This window comes from Miscanthus floridulus, chromosome 6 (assembly GCF_019320115.1).
Source record: "Miscanthus floridulus cultivar M001 chromosome 6, ASM1932011v1, whole genome shotgun sequence".
Classification (NCBI taxonomy): domain Eukaryota; kingdom Viridiplantae; phylum Streptophyta; class Magnoliopsida; order Poales; family Poaceae; genus Miscanthus; species Miscanthus floridulus.
The window spans coordinates 67,546,513-67,568,341 of NC_089585.1; the positions used below are offsets into that span (position 1 = coordinate 67,546,513).

General features: G+C 46.1%; 1 protein-coding gene across 1 annotated transcript; it reads left to right on the plus strand.

Moving 5' to 3' along the window:
- Window positions 1–16,019: 16,019 nt before the first annotated feature.
- On the plus strand, window positions 16,020–19,303 carry LOC136456091 (uncharacterized). Its single transcript, XM_066455852.1, has 3 exons — window positions 16,020–16,223; window positions 16,305–16,456; window positions 18,840–19,303. The coding sequence occupies exons 1-3, from the start codon at window positions 16,133–16,135 to the stop codon at window positions 18,918–18,920; spliced, it is 324 nt and encodes a 107-aa protein (XP_066311949.1). The 5' UTR covers window positions 16,020–16,132; the 3' UTR covers window positions 18,921–19,303.
- Window positions 19,304–21,829: the final 2,526 nt, after the last annotated feature.

Sequence of the window (21,829 nt, forward strand, 5' to 3'; positions counted from 1 at the left end):
GGCGCACTACGTTAGGAGAAGGGCAGCTCGATCTTTGGCCTGCTGCGACACAAACAACGAAGAGAAACAGATCGAGGGTAGATGAGAGATAGATACCGAGAGAGCAACGATAAGGCAGCGACAATGGATCTTACCGGCCGATCTCCAGGAGATGATGAGCCAATCAGAGCGACGGTGGGGCACGGCCGGACTGGCAAACCGGCAGCTCGATCCATCATGGGGATTGATCACGGATCTTAATGAAACACGGATGATGGCAGGAGAGGTAGCTGGAGCAGATGAGACTATGGTGACCGCCACAGCTTTGACGGATGGCCGGACTCCACGCGCCCGTCGGCGACAAGGAGCTCCACTGATAAGGAGGCGGCAACAACGTGCAGTCGTACAGAAACGGCTCCATATGGCAGCTCGGCGAAGTTCTCTTGGAGATGGCTTTTCCCTCTAACTTCGATGGTTACGGCAAGATCATGTGGAGGTTAGTGATGAGGAACAGAGCGACGGCGGCGGCGGTTTGGATCATGATCAATCGACTTGTTTCCAAGGCTTTGGAAAAGGATACGGCGGGCTCGGTTTGCTATTTATAGACGGGCATGACAAACAGGCATCGAGTCATGCTGTACTTGCGCGTGCCTAGCGTATAGTTTATAGGAGGAAATATAATCTTTGATAGCAACAGAACCAAAGCGCAACAGGCTGACGTCCAGCTATACGCATAAAGGATATGGCCTACTTGCTTGCTTCTTCATATTATGTCTTCATCACGTCAAAGCAAAATGTGCCAGGAACAAGATAAAGAAAAACAGATAGATCCAGTATCAGCAGGAGACCGATTTGAGGAAGTGCCAAAGGATTTTGAGATCAGATAGTTTAGGAACAGAATTAATTATTTCCGAATTGATTTCATTTTAAAAAAAATTCAAAAAAGTCATAAAAAATCATAAGAAGTTTTTAGAGATAGGTTGATGGACGATAAACTCAAAGGAGTGATTTTGAGCAGAAGAAAAGGATCTTGAGAAGCTCTAAATGAAAAGATTAAGATCGAGAAAGCAACAATTTGATTACAGAAAAAGACAGAAGCAAGCCGAAGAAAGATGAACGACTTACTAAACGCATTTTGAAACTTTATGCACTCGCAACACACAAGGTCAAACATCACATCAAGCAAAAGCCCGTCAAATTAATTTAGAAAACCACACTTTTCTGTATCTAAATTGGCAAAACCCTAAATTGATCTTGTCTAGTTTTATACAAATATTTAAACCATTTATTTTATTTAACGTTTTGTGTTCACAACCCAAATTTGAAATTTTGGGTGTGACAAACTACCCCACTTAACAGGAATCTCGTCCCGAGATTCGGAGAGACTAGGGAGAAAGATAAAGCAGATCTTGACACCTCTACACTTTCCTTGATTCGAGATTCAGGAGATGAAGGAACTTACATGATAAAGTGGATTCGGGAGTTGAACAGGATAGCAAGAAAGATAAAGGTCAACAATGCTTTGTAGAGGATGCTACCTCACTTAACAAGGGCTATGCTTGACTTCGAAAACTTCAATAAGAACATCCTTTTGTTGGTGGTCTTGAGGGCCTTCCTTTAATTTGGATCACATAGATGGGGACGACAGACAAGCAACACCCCAACATGACAAGCATGCAACACAACATCGACACTACACGTGATTTTGTAGCAATGGCGAGCATCCAAAAGAGTGGGTTATAGATGATGAAAGGCCATCGTAAATTTGAACAAGGTGAGATCAGAAACTTTATATTAGTAAAACAAAATAAACAAAAATATGAAGGAGATAAGCATGAATAGCTCAAAAGAAGCTATTAAGGAGGAAGACAATATGACAAGGATGAGAAATAGTCAATTCAATGAGCCAAGGAAGTGGAAAAATAGTTTTATAGCAAAGTAATGTTTAGAAAGCGACCAGTGCTAACTAGTCATACGTCCTACAGTCAACACAGCTCTGATACTAATCTGTCACACCCAGTTTTAAAAATAAAACTAAGTACTAACTATATGTGTGCCTAGGAAGTCAAATCACACATATAGAGATAAATTATAATAGTATCAAACGATAGTGCTTTATTACATAACGAATAACAGAATAACATTATCACTTACATAGAGACAAAGCTTGCATCAAAGTAGTGGAATCATAAATTCTAATCTTCAAGAGAAGCCTCCAAACACCATAGGGACGGTTGACTGGGGGTACATACGCCTAACACTTCTTAGGAAATCCACTAGCTCCACCTTTTGTTACCTATCTGGGATTTTTTCCAAAATTGAATGTAAAGTAAGCGTAAGTACATGTCGTACTCAACGATTATAACATGGGATTCATGAGGCTCAAAAGGTAGACACTGGTTTAACCGCGGTTAGCTTTTATGAGTCATAATTTAAAGCAATTGAGTAGCAACAAGTTTATCACAAGCCCATATAAACACATGATCAGGTAAACATGAATAATGAATAGCATAAATAATTAACCATTAGTGATCATCTATTCTATAAGGGTGTGAGACTGCTCGTGATCGTGAGCATGGCTGATATACCAGTTTTACAACTCTGCAGAGGGTTGTTGTCGATGTTTCACCACCGATAGCCTACCATGGGGGTACCCGGGGCAGTTTGTTCGGGCTTCAGCGTATGCGGAACTCGACGGTTAACGCAAGAGACAGTCGATTTATCCTGGTTCGGGCCCTCGACCGTGATCGAGTAATAGCCCTACGTCCAGTCGGTGTTAGCCTTTGCGTTGGATTGATTGTAAAGTGTTGCGTTGTGTTATGTTGTGTTGTGTCACCTGGACCTCCCATCTAAGGAGCCCTGCCCTCCTTTATATAGTCAGGAGGCCATAGTCCTAGTTGGTTTACAATGTAGAGTCCTAGTAGGATTACAAGGTAGTATTACTAGGATTACATGGGAGGAATCCTAATCAAACTAGATCTCCCCTCTTCCTTGCGGTGTATCCTGTAGGTCCCACTTCTTGGGATCTTTGAGTGGTGTGTGCTTTTTTTGAAGAAAAAAGTACTCCCATCTTGGTGTAGCCCCCGAGCCTCTTGCTATTTAGAACAAGGAGCTAGAGGATCTTGTCTTGAAATTGCTCTGATTCTTCGTCGAAGGGCTCCGAGCATATACCTGGGTTCTTTATAAAAAAGAACTCGGATATAGTTCGGTCCGGGTTCTTTTTATCGTGAGGCCTTGAAGTGGCCTGTCTTGAAGAAGTCTTCTTGGTGACGTGCGCTTTTTCGAAGAAAAAAGTGCACTCACTGAGTGTAGCCCCCGAGCCTCTTACTATTTGGAACAAAAAGTTGGAGGGTCTTGAATCTTATGTCATTTGAAAACTCCTGTCTTGAAGAAGTCTCCTGAGTGATGTGCGCTTTTTGGAAGAAAAAGTGCACTCACTGAGTGTAGCCCCCGAGCCTCTTGCTATTTGGAACAAAAAGTTGGAGGGTCTTGAATCTGAGTTGTTCAAAGAACTAAAAACCTATTCTGAGGATATGTAGGATCTTGTAGACATTCTCAAGGGTGTATCCAAGTAACCCGCGAACTGCAGCAGGCTATCCATGTACCGTTGCAAGTCAACACAGCTGCGCCACCGAGTACTTTCCATAATTAGCTTGCGTGCTTGATGTCTTCTTGCATGCTGCTGCATGTCATGCCTCTTCCTTTGTTTCACTTGAGTAATGAAAGTACATATAAATATGCACATGCATCCTCATATTCGTGCTCATCTTGCTGAGGCAAAATCTTCTTGTTCGACCATGATCCGATCCAAGCAAGGCAACCTAGATAATCCATCAAAAGGCTTCAGGTGGGTAGTCCCCTCACCGGAGACCCCGTATCACCCCCACCTTAGAATTTACAAATCACCGCAGCAAGGTCGACCTTAGCTGTCGAGTAGTTGATCACCCCAACCGAGTAGTCGATCATCGCGGCCAAGTAGTCGGACGTCCTGGCGACTTGTAGAGCAGCAACCGAGTAAGACAGCGCGGGGTGTGTGTCTCACCCAACGAAGTAGTGGCCAAGTAAGGCAGCCAGCGGTGGGCGAGCTCCTTATTTGATGATGTGGTCCAGAAAATGGTTCCCTTTCCGGTGAGTAGGCTTCACGGATTAAGGCCTCAGCAACCCAGGTAAATCAACTTGATTGATGGCTGCATGGTAGAATCAGCGTGTGATCCTAACATTTTGCGCTCAGGAGACCCCAGAGGTTGTAGCCCACGAGCATCAGCTTACGAGTACTTGGACATGAGTTGTCGAGTAGTTGGTCACCGCAGCCAAAGTAGTCGGAAACTGTGACGAGTAGTCAGACAACCGGCTTATTTAAGCCATTTTGCTTTTTGGTTCGAGTGTTAGCTTATTAGCTACCCTCATCGGCGGGCTCAAGCATCTTTTTAGTTCTTTTGCTCTCGGTTGGTATGCTCAGGCATAATTTCAGTCATTTTGCTTTTTGGATCGGGTGTCAGCTTATTAGATGCCCTCATCGGTGGGCTCAAGCATCTTTTCAGCTCTTTTGCTCTTAGTCGGTATGCTCAGGCGTGATTTCAGCCATTTTGCTTTTTGGATCGGGTGTTAGCTTATTAGCTACCCTCATTGGCGGGCTCAAGCATCTTTTTAGCTCTTTTGCTCTTAGCCAATATGCTCAGGCGTGATTTCAGCCATTTTACTTTTTGGATCGGGTGTCAGCTTATTAGCTACCCTCATCGGCGAGCTCAAGCATCTTTTCAGCTCTTTTGCTCTCAGCCGGTATGCTCAGGCGTGATTTCAGCCATTTTGCTTTTTGGATCGGGTGTTAGCTTATTAGCTACCCTCATCGGCGGACTCAAGCATCTTTTCAGCTCTTTTGCTCTCAGCCGGTATGCTCAGGCGTGATTTCAGCCATTTTGCTTTTTGGATCGGGTGTTAGCTTATTAGATACCCTCATCGGTGGGCTCAAGCATCTTTTCAGCTCTTTTGCTCTCAACCGGTATGCTCAGGCGTGATTTCAGCCATTTTGCTTTTTGGATCGGGTGTCAGCTTATTAGCTACCCTCATCGGCGGGCTCAAGCATCTTTTCAGCTCTTTTGCTCTCAGCCGGTATGCTCAGGCGTGATTTTAGCCATTTTGCTTTTTGGATCAGGTGTTAGCTTATTAGCTACCCTCATCGGTGGACTCAAGCATCTTTTAGCTCTTTTGCTCTCAGCCGGTATGCTCAGGCGTGATTTCAGCCATTTTGCTTTTTGGATCGGGTGTTAGCTTATTAGCTACCCTCATCGGTGGGCTCAAGCATCTTTTTAGCCCTTTTGCTCTCAGCCGGTATGCTCAGGCATAATTTCAGCCATTTTGCTTTTTGGATCGGGTGTCAGCTTATTAGTTACCCTTATCGGCGGGCTCAAGCATCTTTTCAGCTCTTTTGCTCTCAGCCGGTATGCTCAGGCGTGATTTCAGCTATTTTGCTTTTTGGATCGGGTGTTAGCTTATTAGCTACCCTCATCGGCGGACTCAAGCATCTTTTCAGCTCATGTTTCGATGATTTTGCTTGTCCGGCTTGTCTTGGTTGTTTCTATCCAGGAACCTTTCTCGTGTCTTTTCCTCTGCAGTAATCATCTTTTCTAATGTGCGTCTGAATTCTTCATTGTTTCTCGGGTTTTCTTTGCAGAAGTCATGAAATTGCCACCTAGCCATGATTCCGTGAGAGAAAGCTTCGATTACTTCTCGTTCGGTGATGTCATGTACTTGAGCATGTAGTTCACCAAATCATCGATAGTAATTTCTGAGACTTTTGCCTCCTTTCTACTTGAGTCCTTTTAATTCTGCGTGGGTGATGGGGTGCGTAATGATACCCGTGAAATTTTCACAGAAAACTCTTTGCAAGTCCTCCCAATTTCTGATTGACCCTGCATTTAATTTGTCGAACCATTGGAGGGACATGGTTTCTAGGGCCATGGGAAAGAACAAGGTCTTGATATCGTCGTCTCCTCTGGCTAGTTCAATCGACTACGAGTAAATCCTGAGCCACTGCCTTGGTTTGGTCTTGCCATCATATTTAGAGTGGTTGGACGGCTTGAACTTGTGAGGTAGTCGTATTGAAGCAAGTCTGTTTGCAAAATAGAGGAATCTATCGTGTGTTCCAGCTTCTGTGTATTCTGATTCAACACCTCCTTCTAGCCAAATATTGTCTTGGTGAGAGTAGTTCTGCGGGGCTATCTGAATGGGTACTTTGCTTCTGATCTTTCTTGGTTGTTCGACTCGGTAGTTTTGACTATGGTCCCTTCTACTTTCTCTATTGTGACTTCCACTTGGTCCAAGTCTCTCGAAAGTGGACTTCCTTTGATTTTTTATTTTTCTTCCTATGAGATGTTGACCTGGCAGGTAGTCTTGAGCGGGTCCTTCCGTCGTGCGTCCTTAGGGCTGCTGACCGGAGGAGGTCCCAGAGTTGTTTCTATTTTTCACTGGGAAGTGATATCGCTCCGAGTTCTTCTAGTGCTTCTCGGATCCTATTGTAGGGTGTATTCGCCGCGCGTCTTTCTTCAACTTCTTGTTCTGATTTTCTTCTGTCGTACTCAGCCAGATCTGACTCATATTTGATCCAAGCTTCCTTGCGCTGCCTAGCACGGCATTGGCGTCCTTGTTTCAATTTGTTTCTTCTTTCTCTGGCTTGCCTCTAATTCTCGGTCTCACCATCGTGCCCCTAGATAAAGGGTGATATGTTGGACTCATATTCATTTGATGACCTGATGTCGGGTGCTTCTGGGGGGACCAATGGTGATTGAGGACGGCGAACCATGAATACTTCTCGTGCATGAATCGTTCTGTTCTCGGTGTTGGTTTCCATACTGTCGGAGTTGTTGATGACTTTAGTAGAGGTTTCAAGGTCACAGATCAAGTCTCCTTCTTGATAGGGTAGAATTGTTGTAGCCGTCGTGCCGACTAGTTGGGTACCGCTGTCTTCAGGAACAGAACCTGGCCAGTGGATGATGCAGTCTTGAGATGTTATAGTTAGTACGAGGCCTTCCTGAGCTCCTTTTAGTGGCATTCTTAGCATCGGATCGAGGGATCCTTCGGGCCGTGCCTGATAAGATTTGACCATGTTGTGGAGTCCGAACAGAAAGGGTTCTGACTTCTTGAAAGAACTCTGAGTATACTCCAAGTTGTATTCTTGATAGGCCGAGGCCGCGTTCTGGAGCCCCGCCGGAAAAGAACTTGATTTCCCAAAAAAATCGGGTAAGACTCCATCTCGGATGCGGAGCCTGAGTTTGAGTCGGATGCGCAAAGCCGTGAAATCTGAGTTGGATCGGACATCACGAGCTGCGTGAATCTTCCGGTGAGTTGATCTGTCGTAGTCGCTGAAATAAAAAGGTCTTCATGGTGATCTGAATCTTCGAGGAGACGGCTTCGGAGCTTGCCATCGTCGCCTGCCTCGTAGATCCATGAACCGAAGATGAAGGTTGATCCCATCGAGAAGATCATGTTGTAGAGGTCCGTCGAGCTCTCGGATGCAAATTCGCCGAAAGCCCCTACCTGGCGCGCTAGCTGTCCATGTTTCACACCACCGATAGCCCTGCCACGGGGGTACCTGGGGCAGTTTGTTCGGGCTTCAGCGTATGCGGAACTCGACGGTTAACGCAAGAGACAGTCGATTTATCCTGGTTCGGGCCCTCGACCGTGATCGAGTAATAGCCCTACGTCCAGTCGGTGTTAGCCTTTGCGTTGGATTGATTGTAAAGTGTTGCGTTGTGTTATGTTGTGTTGTGTCACCTGGACCTCCCATCTAAGGAGCCCTGCCCTCCTTTATATAGTCAGGAGGCCATAGTCCTAGTTGGTTTACAATGTAGAGTCCTAGTAGGATTACAAGGTAGTATTACTAGGATTACATGGGAGGAATCCTAATCAAACTAGATCTCCCCTCTTCCTTGCGGTGTATCCTGTAGGTCTCGCATCGACAGTTGTACACTTTCACCGTAAGTCGTGATTTACCTTTTCATCTGAGGTAACTAATCTCTTGACCCACTACCAAGAAAGGTCGGCAGGGTTCACTATGAAGTCTTTTAGAAGTTCGTCTAAGAAGTTAGGGCCGCTAGGTTTCCAATTGGCAAGGGAATATAGAGCCCCTTTCGAAAGGCACACTCACGCAGAAGTACTCTTAGAAACAGAGGCCGCACTATACTCAGCTCGACAAGCCCCTTTTGTGCACTTTCGGGTAACCACTAACAAGCTAGAAAATATCTTCATATTGAACTAAAGCCAGAGCCATTTAGCCCTCATGGTTGTACTGTAAGTCCCGGATGATCGCTTACAGATAAATCCTTAAGGAGAGGAATCTAGAGCATCACAAAAACTATGCTCTGACCCCTTGTTTCATTGTTGCTAAAAAGCATCTTTCAGTGTTTATTGCATATACCATTAGTCAAGTTATAAGATCATGGTTATTTGTTGAGCACTAGCATCATACTACCTATAAACCCATATGTGACAAGGTATAAGTACAAATGCTAGGAAATTCTTAGTGGTAATCCAAGGTAGACACATGCATATGATTAAAATGTGATTAATATGAGTAGGACAACAAGGATGATACCATGTTATACTTGCCTTATACATTTGCTCAAACTCCCTCATACTTTTGCTTCTGGTCTTCAACGCTCACAAATGGTTCTTGTTCTACTCGTAGCAAGCACCACGCATAGATAAACATACAAGCAACAAGTAAAAGCAACTAAGAACGATACACCACATAAGACTAAACATCGTTCTAAAAGAGAGCTAGCTATTACGGTCACAAGATCACATGAAACATCGAAAACAGAGCTACCATTAGAAAGTATGGCTACTGAAAAGTTTACATTATAAAAGAAACAACTACGAGCTTGATTTATGTTAATTAAAAAAAACTATGGGAGTAATATTAATTCAGGTTAGTCAATCAGTATTTTTAATTTAAAAATCGAGTTGGAAACTACTCATGTTTTATTTATAAACATGTCTCATATTATTTAAGTTATTTAAACTTTATATGGCAAAAGAAATTGACATGTGACAGCATCTATTCAAATTACATATGGTGTGTTTTGAAGCTAAGCAAATTCTAATTTAAAAACATATTTATGTTAGTAATTAATCATATTAACATTTATACGTACTAAAATACTGAAGCATAGACCTACGTTACTTTTAATTCAAACGGACGTTGGATGAACATTATTTAATTTTAATATTTAAATATATAAAATTCTGAAACCATTAACAAGTCGGGTGTTTCTGAGAACTTGTAGCTTATTAGCCTAGCACGATCATATAAAGACAGAAACAACCATGAATAAGATCAGGGGAAAAGAACGGACCTACATGCAAGGAAAGGAGCAACACGTTGGCTTTTTGTGGCCTACGTACTCTTCAATGCACGAACTAGTTGCTTGGTGATGGTCATCGTCTCTTCTTCAATCTTCATGGAGTACGTATGGATGAGTACGTTGGTGTTGAGTTCGACTCACTGTACATCATGACCAGACTACCATCTTGGCAGCTTACTTGGCCCCGAGACGGCAAAGCGGGCAGGAGAAATGGTGGATGCAGCTGACGCACAGCTACGGGATCGTCGGCCAACACACCGCTGCACGGCACTTGGATTACTTGTGAACTTATTTGTGATATATTGTGAGACATGTGACGTTTGTTATATATATGTGACGTTTGTGATATATATGTGGTGTTGGTGATATATATGTGATGTTGATAATATGTATGTGATGTTGATGATGTTTGTTATATATATCTTCTGTTTGTTTGGATGGGATGTAAAAAACAAATAAAAAAAACTATTTTTAGTCACTTTGCCGAGTGCAATGGCCATGACACTTGGCAAAGTGACTACCTGTGAACATGCTTTGCCGAGTGCAAAGGCCATTGCACTCGGCAAACATCACAGATTTGCCGATTGCCACGGGCCAGGCACCCGGCAAAGGTCGCCTATTTGCCGAGTGTCTTGACAGGACACTCGACAAATAGGCTATCTTTGTCGAGTGTTTTGCCGGTGGCACTCGGCACAGTGGCCACCTTTGCTGAGTGTTCTGAGCCAACGGCGCTCGGCAAAGTGACGACCTTTGCCGAGTGCTTGACCTTGACACTTGGCAAAGCCACCGTCACGGTGACGCTCGCCGTCACGACGACTTTTCTTTGCCGAGTGTCAGATTAGCACTCGGCATAGGCTTTGCCGAGTGCCCAATAAAGTGCACTCAGCAAAGAGGTCTTTGCCGATAAACTGTTTACCGAGCGCCCTTTGTCGAGTGTAACACTCGGCAAAGGCTTTGCCGAGTGTATATCGGCCTTTGCCAAGTGCCTGAGGCACTCGGCAAAGAAGCTGAATCCGGTAGTGAGAAACCCACTATCACCCTTCTTATGATGGTGGTACCCACGAGGAGATCAACACCAAGCACTATAACATGCTTGGATCGAGAAGATTTCGCCAATCAAGATAAATACAATTAATATCATATCAACACATTTTCTTGGATTTATTTTAGAATTTAACGGTGCTATTATTTTAGTGGTAAGCGACGTGCCGTTGATAGCGAGCCACTATGGTGACTTCGTCAATCTCGAGATTTCCAGTCCAACTCAGTTCTTTGAAGGTGCTCATAGGGGTAGGATGCGTGCGTATGCTCATAGGGATGAGTGTGGCCTCGTGTATGTGAGCGTCTGCTTCAGTAACTGGGTCTCTCGAAAAAAACTTCGATAAGGGCTTGTTTAGATTAATTAATCTCTATCGATGCATATATGAATTAAAGAGAAAAAACTAATTTCATCCAATCTCTTTTTATATGTATAATATAATATGTATGGATTGAAAAGGATTTACTATTGTTTTGAAATCTATACCTCTATACTAAAGAGGCAAAATTTCTGACCACTTTAGATTTTTCGTCAAACTTAGACTAAAGTGGCACGGTCTAGGCATCAGCTCCACAAAAAAAGAGAGGCAAAATTTCTAGCCACTTTAGATTTGTCGTCCAACTTAGCCTAAAGTGGCACGGTCTCGGCATCAGCTCCGCAAAAAAAAAGAGAACCACGGTGTCGGGCTTATGATCCCCGGGTGTCTTAAGGCAACGATTCGTTAGCAAGCCAAGTGGCCCACGATTCCCCAACTAGCGAAGGCCCAAACGATCAAGGCCCAGCTAAGCCGAGTGGGCTAGGCTAGATGTTAAGGAGGGGTCAGCCACGACCCCTCCCTTCTGCCTTAACTGCATGCCGCTTAAGGGATCATGACCTTTCCATCGTCCTGGCCCCTGGGAGGAACGGAGAGAGGTCGAACCCAGCCAAGCGCGTCTACTCTGACAAGAGTGGACACGCCGTACCGACCCCATAAGGACGCCATCCTTGCGCCACGCAGCACAGACAAGACAACACCGCCCAGCGGTGACGGCCAGTACCGTGACCCGCCGTCCAAATATGACCCAACAAGACATATGTATGATTCTACCCACTATGGGAAGGGATCCATGATGGAGGTCTTGACTTAGAGGCCATCCAAGCTGGTGGGAGCCACGACCCTAGAGCCTAGATCATGGCCACCAACTCCACAAGCTAACCAGGCGATCGACGACCTGGAGGCAGCAACCAACTCCTGTATGATGCCCCCTAGGAGACCAGGAGACAATGACAAAAGCCACGGCGGAGACCACATTGTACAAGACGACTGGCGAACCACCATCGTGCCTACAATGCCACCACGACCGGCACAGTAGCACCACGCCACACCTTACCGCAATGTGGGCACAAGACCATGACGATAACCATGCCTAGACGTGCATCACAAGACGACATAGCTTGCAAGCCAAGTTAGCTAGGACTCTCCTTCAGGCTCACAATCCCTCGGTCGGGAGAACCTTCTTCTTTGTACATGCCCTAGCTCGGAACTCTATATAAGGGCAGCAAGAGCATCCTTCCAGGAACATCCTAACATCTTCACATTCTTCATAGCCTCTGGACTCATGAAGCTTCCCTTCAGGCAGTTCATCTCCTAGCTCTAGCTCTCCTACCTCTTCCACTATTCTTGCAACCCCCATTGTAAGAACTTCAGAGCATTCAAGTGAGGAACACGCACTCGATCATCTCTGAGACTAGACGTAGGGCTCTGGCTTGAACCAATATAAATCCTTATGTCTTTTGGATGCTGCCATCAGAGCAACGCGACAATTGTATAAGTTTACTAGTCCAATTTACAAAACACCAACAGTTGGTGCGCCAGGTAGGGGACAGTCGCGCACTCTTGTTGTTGATAAGGAAGTGATGGCTCCCTACACCTATGTCGGGCTTGCTCTTGACGTAGCCCACGGTGGCCGCATCCACTTCGGAAGCCTTGAGTTCACCGACATCGACAGGCCAGCTCCTGTTAATAGTCTTCTCCCTAGCCAAGCTCTGTGCTTCGGGGATCTAGACTTCATAGCCGAACACCTGGGTCAGCTACGGCTCAGTGAAGAGAATGAGTCTCCACCGCACATCTCGACGCTTGATCACAAATCGGCCCACGCTGGTCCCGCAATCATTGATTCTGATGCACTAGCATGCAGGATCGATGCCTATCTCGGGGCAAACCCCGAGTCAGAGCTATGCTGACGCGTTTTCTATGTGTTGGCAAAAGCTTTCACCCAGCTCTTCGGGAGCGGGCCCCTGCCACCAGAGGCTAAATTCTAGAGCCCTAGCACCACGCTGCCCTCTGAAATGAGGGATGCGATCACACTCTTCAAGCGAGAGCTGGCTAGGAGTAATGGCCATACGATGACGCCAAGTTCCTCTGGGTTTGTGGGGATGATGGAGCGAGATATAGAGTCCATCTATGATCTCCTATCGGCAACCCCTGAGAACATGGACTTCGAGTATGATTCTAAAGGGAGCTGCCATCCATTGAGGAAATGCAACATGTTGCACCTCCCGGAGGATGGGGCGGTGCCAGTGGGAGGCACAGAGGACGACACCTATCTGATTCCATGCACCCCCGAAGAATAGGCAGAGTATGACCAGGAACACCTGGAATAAGCTAGGGCCTGTGAAGCTGATCAGGCCAATGAATGCCATGGCGATGGATGCCCTAGCCCGCACCACCTCGATGCCGAGGGCGAGCAGGCACAGGCACACCATGTATATGATCAAATCCAATAAGGCAAGAGGGAGACACCCGCCTTTGCTCGAGCCAGCCAGAACGTCGCGGCTGCTGCCATGATCATGCGGGTGGCCCCTGAACCCATGATCGATGAGGGAAAGCGCGTCCAGCAGGAGCTACGAGACCTGCTAGAAACTACAGCGGTACAGCAAGCTCAAAGCTCTATGGAGAGGTGGCATCTCGAGGCCAGCCTCATGCACATCTCCTCAGCGTGTGGCGCCCTAGAGGGGTACCACGCACCGAACATGCTCTAGCCGAGCGACGGCGGCGCGGCGCACAGGCAAGAGCCTTCCCCAGCATGCAGCCACCATGTTAGATGCCCTGGGCCGGACCTGGTGGGCAAATATTAGTGGCACCATGGCGATAGTGACCTAGACAACCACGACCAACACCCTAGGACCCGAGATGCTCGACGTAGCCCGAGCCTAGACGCTTGCAGCCCATAGGCGTTCACGAAAAGGATCCAACAGATGCCATTCTAGGCACGCTTCCATATGCTGTCGAACATCATCAAGTACTCCAGGGATACCAACCCTGCCGTGTGGCTGGAAGACTTCCGCCTCACCTGTCGAGTTGGCGGGGTGGACGATGATCTCTTCATCATCTAATAGCTACCACTCTACCTCACGGAAAGCGCCCGAGCATGACTCAAGCATCTCCCCACGGACAACATCCACTCATGGGTAGATTTCAAGCGCATCTTCATAGGGAACTTTCAGGGCACATACGTGCGCCCTGGAAATTCCTGGGACCATAAAGCCTGCAAACAAATAGAAGGAGAGACTCTACGCGAGAACATCCACCACTTTTCCAAGTAGTGCAATGAGCTTCCTAATATCATGGATGCGGACATGATCGGAGCATTCATCTCTAGAGCGACCAACGAAGCACTCGTCCACGAGCTCGAACGCAGCAAGCCAAGAATGACGCGGGAGTTGCTTGACCTTGTGACAAGCCACGCCTCCGGTGAGGAGGCCGTCCACGTAATCTTTTGCAAGTACCAGGGTAAGGCTCATGCCCAACCCATGAACGAGGCTAAGGACCACAATCAGCAATAAAAAGGCAAGAAGGATAGCTGGAGGCGCCATGACTGCGAGTTTGTCACGACGGTCGATAGGGTCCACAGGAAGAAAACTGGCAAGCTCAACCACGTTAGTTTTGACAAGATAGTGAAGATGTCATGCAGCAACCACGGCTATCTAGTCAAGCACACCCTCGAGGAGTGTGACCTTATCAAGCGCTACTTCAAAGGCAACTACATGGCAACCGGTATGGACACGCCGTCTGGATTCGCCGGCAATGAGGAGAAAGGAGATGCATATCCTGACTCAAAAGGGTGCCTCATGATCTTCGGCGGATCGGTGGCATACGAGTCCAAGCGTTGGTAGAAGCTCATGGCTTGGGAGGTCAATGCGGCCACCCTGGGTGAAGTTGTCCTAGCTTTTCTGAAATGGTCAGAGACCACAATCACTTTTGACAGAAAGGATCACCCTGACCACGTTCTGCAACGGGCCGCTTCCCCCTTGTCGTTGACCTGATCATCGGCAAGATCCGCCTATCTCGTGTTCTCTGGACGGTGGGAGCGGCCTCAACCCTCTCTATGCTGAAACTTACAACGCCATGGGGCTATCGCGAGCGGTGATACGACCATCCGATGCTCCGTTCCACTAAGTCGTACCTGGGCTCTAGGTCATTCCCCTTGGGCAGGTCAACTTACCCGTGATGTTCGGAGGCTGAGCCAACTTTCGCACGGAAACACTCACCATCGAAATAGCGGATTTCCTCGATGCCTACCACGCCATCCTGGCCCAACCATGCTATGCCAAGTTCATGATCGTCCTCAACTACACCTGCCTCAAGCTCAAGATGCCCGGTCCTCACGGGATCATTACCATAGGAGGCGACCTCCAGCAGGCCCACCTATGGACCGGACGGGGACATGACGACTGCATTTTCTGTTTGGTTGATAAGGGACGGGATCGATTCCATTTGTGTTTGGCTGAAGAAATAAATATGAATTGGATAGATGGTGGATTTAACGTACATATCAATCTCTTTTCTATATAAAAATTACTCCCACTCCCCCGGGCCGAGCAACATCGTTTCCCATCTCTTTTCGCTTTTTTTCCTTTTTTCGTCGCCATCATCTTCTTCTTCTCCCCACACCGCTATGCGTCCATGGCCCTTGACCCTCGCCGACCATGCCCTCTGCCCAGCGCCAGCCATCGGAGATGGCCCCACCCGAGCCTGAGGCCGTCCACTCGCCACACTATGACATCCGCTGCCACTGCTCCTTCGCCCACCGCACCGCTTCTACTCTGCCCGACGCCGCCGCTGCCCCGTCCTCCGCCGTTGCTGCTCCGCCGGCACGAGCAGAAGACCGGATCTCGCCGGATGGAGCTCGACCTTGCACGCTACTCGGCTTTGTCTAACTGACCTCACACTGCTAGGCCTGCCAGCCCGCCCGCCACTAGGAGAGAAGAAAGCCGCTAGAGAAGAGGAAGAATAATAGCGCCGGGGAGGGAGAAAAGTGCACACCCATTGGCCTCCTCTACCGTAGTCTGTGTACCCGATCTCCAAAAAAATAGTGCCTTACCTATCTCCTTGTGTGATCGACAATGGTGGCCGTCGAGCCCTTGACCCTAGCCTTGGCAGGTGAGGAGCTCTTCGGGCTCTAGTACATACGAAATGATGACCAGTCCTCATGCAATTTACCTCGGTCGCACCTTCGACTATGTGTCTTCACCTCTACCTAATAAAGTCATCTAGCGTTGTCGTTATCTCTACCTACTGTACGTAACGATCCGTTGCACGTACGGATATTTTTGCTAGTAATAATAATCTCAAAACGTTCTAAATTAATTATCCCTATATCCCCTCTCCTCTTGGCTGTTGGGGTGCGGCGGCGCAAGGTTGTCTCGTCGTCACCGGGCCTTCACCTGCACTCGTCGTTTCTCTCAATCCTCGCTGCTCCAGTCCCATCCCATGGCTCTCGCGTTCGCATCTCACGCCCGCCGCCTCCTCTTTGCCGGCGCTGGAGCTCCGGCGAGATCGTTCCACGTCCAGCCCTACCAAGGTATGCCCGCTCCTTCTTCTCCCCCTTGAATCTCGTCGTGCTTCTCTTTGGTGACTGGAGTTGGATCGTTGCCGGGCGCAGCCAGGGTCGGCGTGGTGGAGTTCCTCAACGGCGTGGGTAAGCGGATGGAGACGCAAGCCGCGAAGCCGGAGGAAGCAGTGGGTAGCGATATCCAGAGGCTGATCGAGGCCGGCAAGTTGCGGCGCAAGAATCTCCGCATCCCCTGCAAGCGTGTAAGCCACAAATTCTCCTCTCTCTCTCGGGTGACAAACGACGAAACGAGTGTCGGATGTGCCTCTAGTTTGAGCATTTTGCCATGGAAATGTAGTTGTCGCTCGGCGAGGTTTTGATGTCTATTATATAATTCGATCCCTAAGTCGAATTTATGGGCCGTAGCCAAATGTTGGTTTGGGAGATTTCCTGTGGTGTTTTCTGATTGAGATGCAAAATACTTTTCTCCATATAGCTTTGTTTCCGACGTTCCATTGGCTAAAATGTGAGGTGACTTGGCATGTTTACAAATCAAATCGACATGTTTGTAGAATAAATTGGTCCTTCTAGTAAATTACTTTGTTCAAATAGTTTCCTAGCTTATACGTTGGTTTGATTCTTGTGAATATCAAACCAGTTCATAGTTAATAGTTACCAGTTCATAGTTAATAGTTTCCTTATGATAGATTGTTTTCATAGCAAATTTAGCATCAAGTAGTGAATCTAGGTCTCTCAAACCATGCATTGGGTGTTGAAAGATTGATGAGCTGACAAGAACGCACGATCAGTTTTTGTGTTTTGTAAACACTACAGAGTTTTTTTTTCGGTTGATGATGTTCTCTCTAGTTAGTTTTTCCTTTTGATGTTGGAATTAGTTTTCTAGAAAGTTGTGCCTGGCACAGTGGTAGTGTCCTTCCACTCATATCCCGGTGGTCCTTATTCGGATCAACCCCTTTGTAAAAGCTGCCTAGAGATTCTCTTTCCGGTGGCCTTAGTAGCACTCCTCAGGTCCTAAGTTCGACTCCCGTGGGAGCGAATCTCAGGCTGGGGTTAAAAAAATCCCCTCATGTGTCCCATGGCCAAAGCATAGGTCAAAAGGCCCAACCCGGTTCTCACAGGGCAACGGTGCCCCTGTGTCAGGGTGGGCAGGGGTTTTCTTAGCCTGTGTGAGAAGGTCTTCTCTTCTCTATCACAGCAATGCCCAGGGGTGGCTTACCCTGCAGGTCAAGTTTTTTTTTAGATTCCCTTTCCTAGACTCCAAATTTTGCATTCCCCCAATTTCAATGCCAAGAATGTGCTTTATGTTGACGTCCATGAGACCGTGACCCAATTGGTCTTGCATAACATAGCTCGAGTTCACGCTATCCTAATTTTTTAATTAAGTTGCAACATTTAGCTAAAATGGATTTTTTTGCCATAATTTTCTTTGTTGCGAAAGCCATGTAAGTTTTCACATAGAGCCCATTATTTGTGCTCGGGGAAACAAGTTAGCGTTTAATATCCAAGCTTGTTTCTGTGTAAATGGCTGTGGTTCCGGTCGGAACTGCTTGCTGCAGCTGTTTGACTAGCACAACCGAGCAGGCTGAAATGCTGAATATCTCCCCAACTTTGATTTTGGTGGCTATCTAAATCAAGTTTAACATAATCTGGTTTTGTTAAAATGTGAGAATGAAACAAAATTTGGTCAACATTTAGCTAACCACTGATTTTTAATTGTAACATTTACTATGGGTTAAAACCTGTTGCATCTTGATAACAAACAATTTTATCTTGATCAGATATGTTTGAATCAAGTTGTTGTTAGAATTAGCTGTTTTGGTTCAGAATTCTTCTAAGGAAAAGTTTGTGCACGAGCATTTTGCTATGGAACACCTTCAAAGAAAGCTAAGCATGTGACCACGCAGGCATCCTCATCTTTTTTCTCATAATTTGTTAGGGCCACGATTGATAAAGCTCTATGATTGTGTGAAGTGTTCTTTCCCACCAAAGAGGCATCAAGCATTGCTGTTCGCTTGCTTCTCCTGCAATATGTTCTGTTTGCTCTCTTATTCCCATCACCTCCATGGTCGCTTGTTGCTTCCAAGGCAATATGTTCAGAAAAGATTGGCTTTTTTTTGAAATAAATGATTGGCATTTAGTAGCATTAAGAAAGGTTCTTTCTTTCTGTAATGTAGCCTCGCTTTGCAAGGTTAGTTGCTCCAGTTTCTGAATGCTACACCCTCCTTCGCACTGAAGTGAAATTCACACATGCTTCTCAGTGCGCCACCAGATCAAGCTCAGTTTCCACACGCCTGCTTGGCTGCTCACCTGAATAGAGCTCTTGGTAGACCGAATCAACCTTACTGTTGCTTGGGTTTGCTCAACTATCTCCTCGCTGAGACTGAGGTCTACACTGCTGAACTGAGGCCTTCTTTTGACGGGAAGCTGGACAGGTCAACAAAAGGAGGATGTGTGGGCTCTTTTGACGGGAACAATAGAATTGCATGAATAGTAGTTGTAGCAGCTTAGCAGATAAATTCTTCATACATATAGCAGGGCTCCATTTAAAAACGTAAAGATTGAGAATAGAAGTCTCTAGATCTAAATTATCAATTTGTCATATTTGATTATTTTCCTGCAATGCAGAGAAAGTTGATTTTGAGTCTTGCCCACAAGTTTCGTCTTGGTTTCTGGAAGCCTCAAGCAGAACCCAAGAAAGTCGAATGAAGTTGGTTTGTTCTTAGAATGCTCACATGGAATTATGGAAAACAATTGACTGAAGCATGTTTGAGACATTGAATAGATACTCTTGTAATTTGGATGCCACAATCTTCGTTCTCTGCCAACGCTTATTTTCCAACAGTTTGTGCAGAATTCTTGAAAAATTCCAACTATATGTATCATGTAGCATGGTTTGTTCCTTTTGTAACAACAAAAGTTACCAATAACATATGGACAATTCTCCTTGATGGTTTATCACTTCATATCTGTATTGTTACATAGTTTATTTTACTACAATATTGTAGTTTTGTGAAGTAACTCTAAATGGATGGATTAGGTCCAGAGCCGGACCTGAAGCACCCCCATGTAACTGTAGTGGACTAAACACCGTTGTTTGGCTTAGTTGTGAATATAAATGTTCATCATGTGCATGTATTTGAGTATTTGTGTTGATGAATTTTTCTTAATTATATGTTCCTATGCATTTTTTTCATTTTTTTGTGACAATGAAATAGCTTTCACTATATCTCATTGTAGTTTTTATAGCTTTGTGGGATCTCGCTTTGTGGAGGAGGTTATTGCTAAATGGCTTAGCCTGCTATTAAAAAATATCTTGATTCTGACTCAACCCATTCTAAACATCGGCCACGTCAAATTTAGAATTTGGTCGACTTAGAACAAGCTAGAGGTGCATACACGTGCATACAGTTTTGGATGTTGTCGCGGAGGTTGTTTTTGTGATCGCAGACTGTCAGCGGCGGCGGCGGCTGCCGAACGGAAACGAGAAGGGTAAACAGTAATACGAGGAAGGTAGCTGCCGGCAGAAGGCCGGTTCTATTGTAAAGCGTAAAACGTAATGAGTTAGGGTTTCAAAAGATACATTAGCCTCCGATTCACACCCCTCTTATCCTCACTCACTGGCCACTCAACACACGCATTACAAGCCCATTCGGGGCAACCAGTCGAACGTTCTTGGACTTGGGCCTTGTGGACTTCCTGGGCCTTGGTGCCGCAGCTGGCCGGGTCGCCCGGATGGGAGCTGCTGACATCCCTCCCCCTTGAGCTCCGGTATGTCCCCATGCCGTCGCACCTGGAAAGCGATGATGGAGTGCGACTTCGTCTTTCCAGGTGGCCAGACTATCATCCATGCCCCACCACTTGACGAGCAGTTAAGGAACAGCATGGGCGTCGTGATGATGAATGCGGCGCTGCATAATCTTCTCTGGAGCCTGGAGGGAGTCGTCGATGTCGGGGAGCATGGCGGAGACGGGAGGCAGATGAGCTAACGCCGGCTTGAGGAGGGAGTCGTGGAAGACCGGATGGATTGAGGAACCCTCCTGAAGCTTCAGCTTGTAGGCGACGTCGTTGATCTTGTCGATGATTTCGAAGGGCCCGAAGTATTTGAAGCAGAGCTTGCTGTGGGGGCGAGGCGCCAGCGACGATTGCACGTACGGCTGGAGACGAAGGAGAAGACGAAGTCGCCGATGGCGAATGTGCGCTTCGAGCGGTGCTTATCAGCTTGGGCCTTCATGCGCTGCTGGGCGCGGAGTAGATGTTGGCGCACTGCAGCGAGCATGGTGTTGCGCTCAGCCAATTTGGAAGCCGCATCCGGCACATGAGTAACAGCGGCATTAGCAAGCGTTGATACTTCTTAACAATTATTAGTGGAATTCCGCAAGCACACAGAACTATCGCATAGCACTTCGCTCGGTGAGTACTGAGTGTCGAATTTATATTTTTCCCACCAGATGGCGGAAGGCTAGAATTTATATTTACTGGTAGATTGCTAAGGGAAGCCTAAGTGTATCCTAAGTAGGTGAACGATAATGGAAGTTGAATGTGAACTACCTAAACTAAACTACTAAACAAGCTACACTAGAGATAGTTAGGTGGGAGAGCGAGCGATTTATCTTTGAAGTAACTAAGGGTAAACTAATGACTAGGAGAAATACGCTAGTACTTTAGGGCACAGCCCGCCTACCAACTAGAAGAGTTAAATAGACAAGGGCCCTGTTCGCTGGTCTGAAACTTGGCTGAAACTGGCTAAAAACACTGTTCCGGCTGAATTGTTGTGAGAGAAAAATACTATTCCGGCTGAAAAAAGAAGCCAAACAAGCCGAATATGAGGTAAGCCGAACAGAGCCAAGGTCTGCCACGAGCCATACGATTTAATAACTAGACCTATCGTGGTGGAATACAGAGGATGGACAAGCCTGTTACCACTTGCCACCTACAACAATCTATCCAGAGACCTAGCCGTATCCACAGGTAATCTATAGCCTAAGCACCACGCTTAATCTATAAACTTACTACTTCGATCCGAGTTCCGATAAAATGAGATCAAAGTACCCTAACCAGACGGTAGAACCAATACTAACGAATAACTACTAATTAAGAGATAACCTATGCTACTAATGCCAAACAATAAACACCTAAGCTCACTAATGATGAACAATAATGACTAAGTACTCAAGTAAAGCAAAACAATAATACTAAAATAAAGTATTGAAATAAATATACTAAATAAAGTAATTGTTAAATAAAAGAATTACAAAAGAGTTATACCAGACCTAGAAGACTCTTCTGGACTTCGAAGGAAGCTCTGCTCTTGCTCTACTCCACTACTTGTGGCAGAACTGCCTAGTCTAATGCCCTCTCAAAAGTACTTGTCTTCCATTAGACACTAAGTACTCAAGAGAGCACTAAATCGTGACGTTCCATCGAGCACACCCTAAGGAAGAACTCGAAAATCCATATTTTTTCGTCAGGATCATAAATGAGAGAATAAAGCTTACAACATTATTAACCATTTCTTACATCACTTTATTACAATATGAGAGTATTTAAACAAGTTAAATGCAACAGCGTGATTAAAACAGTTTGCATGTAATCGACTTTATACATTTCAAGTTCAC

Excerpts from the sequence above, each read along its gene's own strand:
- LOC136456091 (XM_066455852.1), top strand. The coding sequence starts at position 16,133 with ATGGCTCTCGCGTTCGCATCTCACGCCCGCCGCCTCCTCTTTGCCGGC. Across the intron at positions 16,224-16,304 it reads CCACGTCCAGCCCTACCAAG|CCAGGGTCGGCGTGGTGGAG; the intron begins GTATGCCCGCTC and ends TGCCGGGCGCAG. Across the intron at positions 16,457-18,839 it reads TCCGCATCCCCTGCAAGCGT|AGAAAGTTGATTTTGAGTCT; the intron begins GTAAGCCACAAA and ends CCTGCAATGCAG.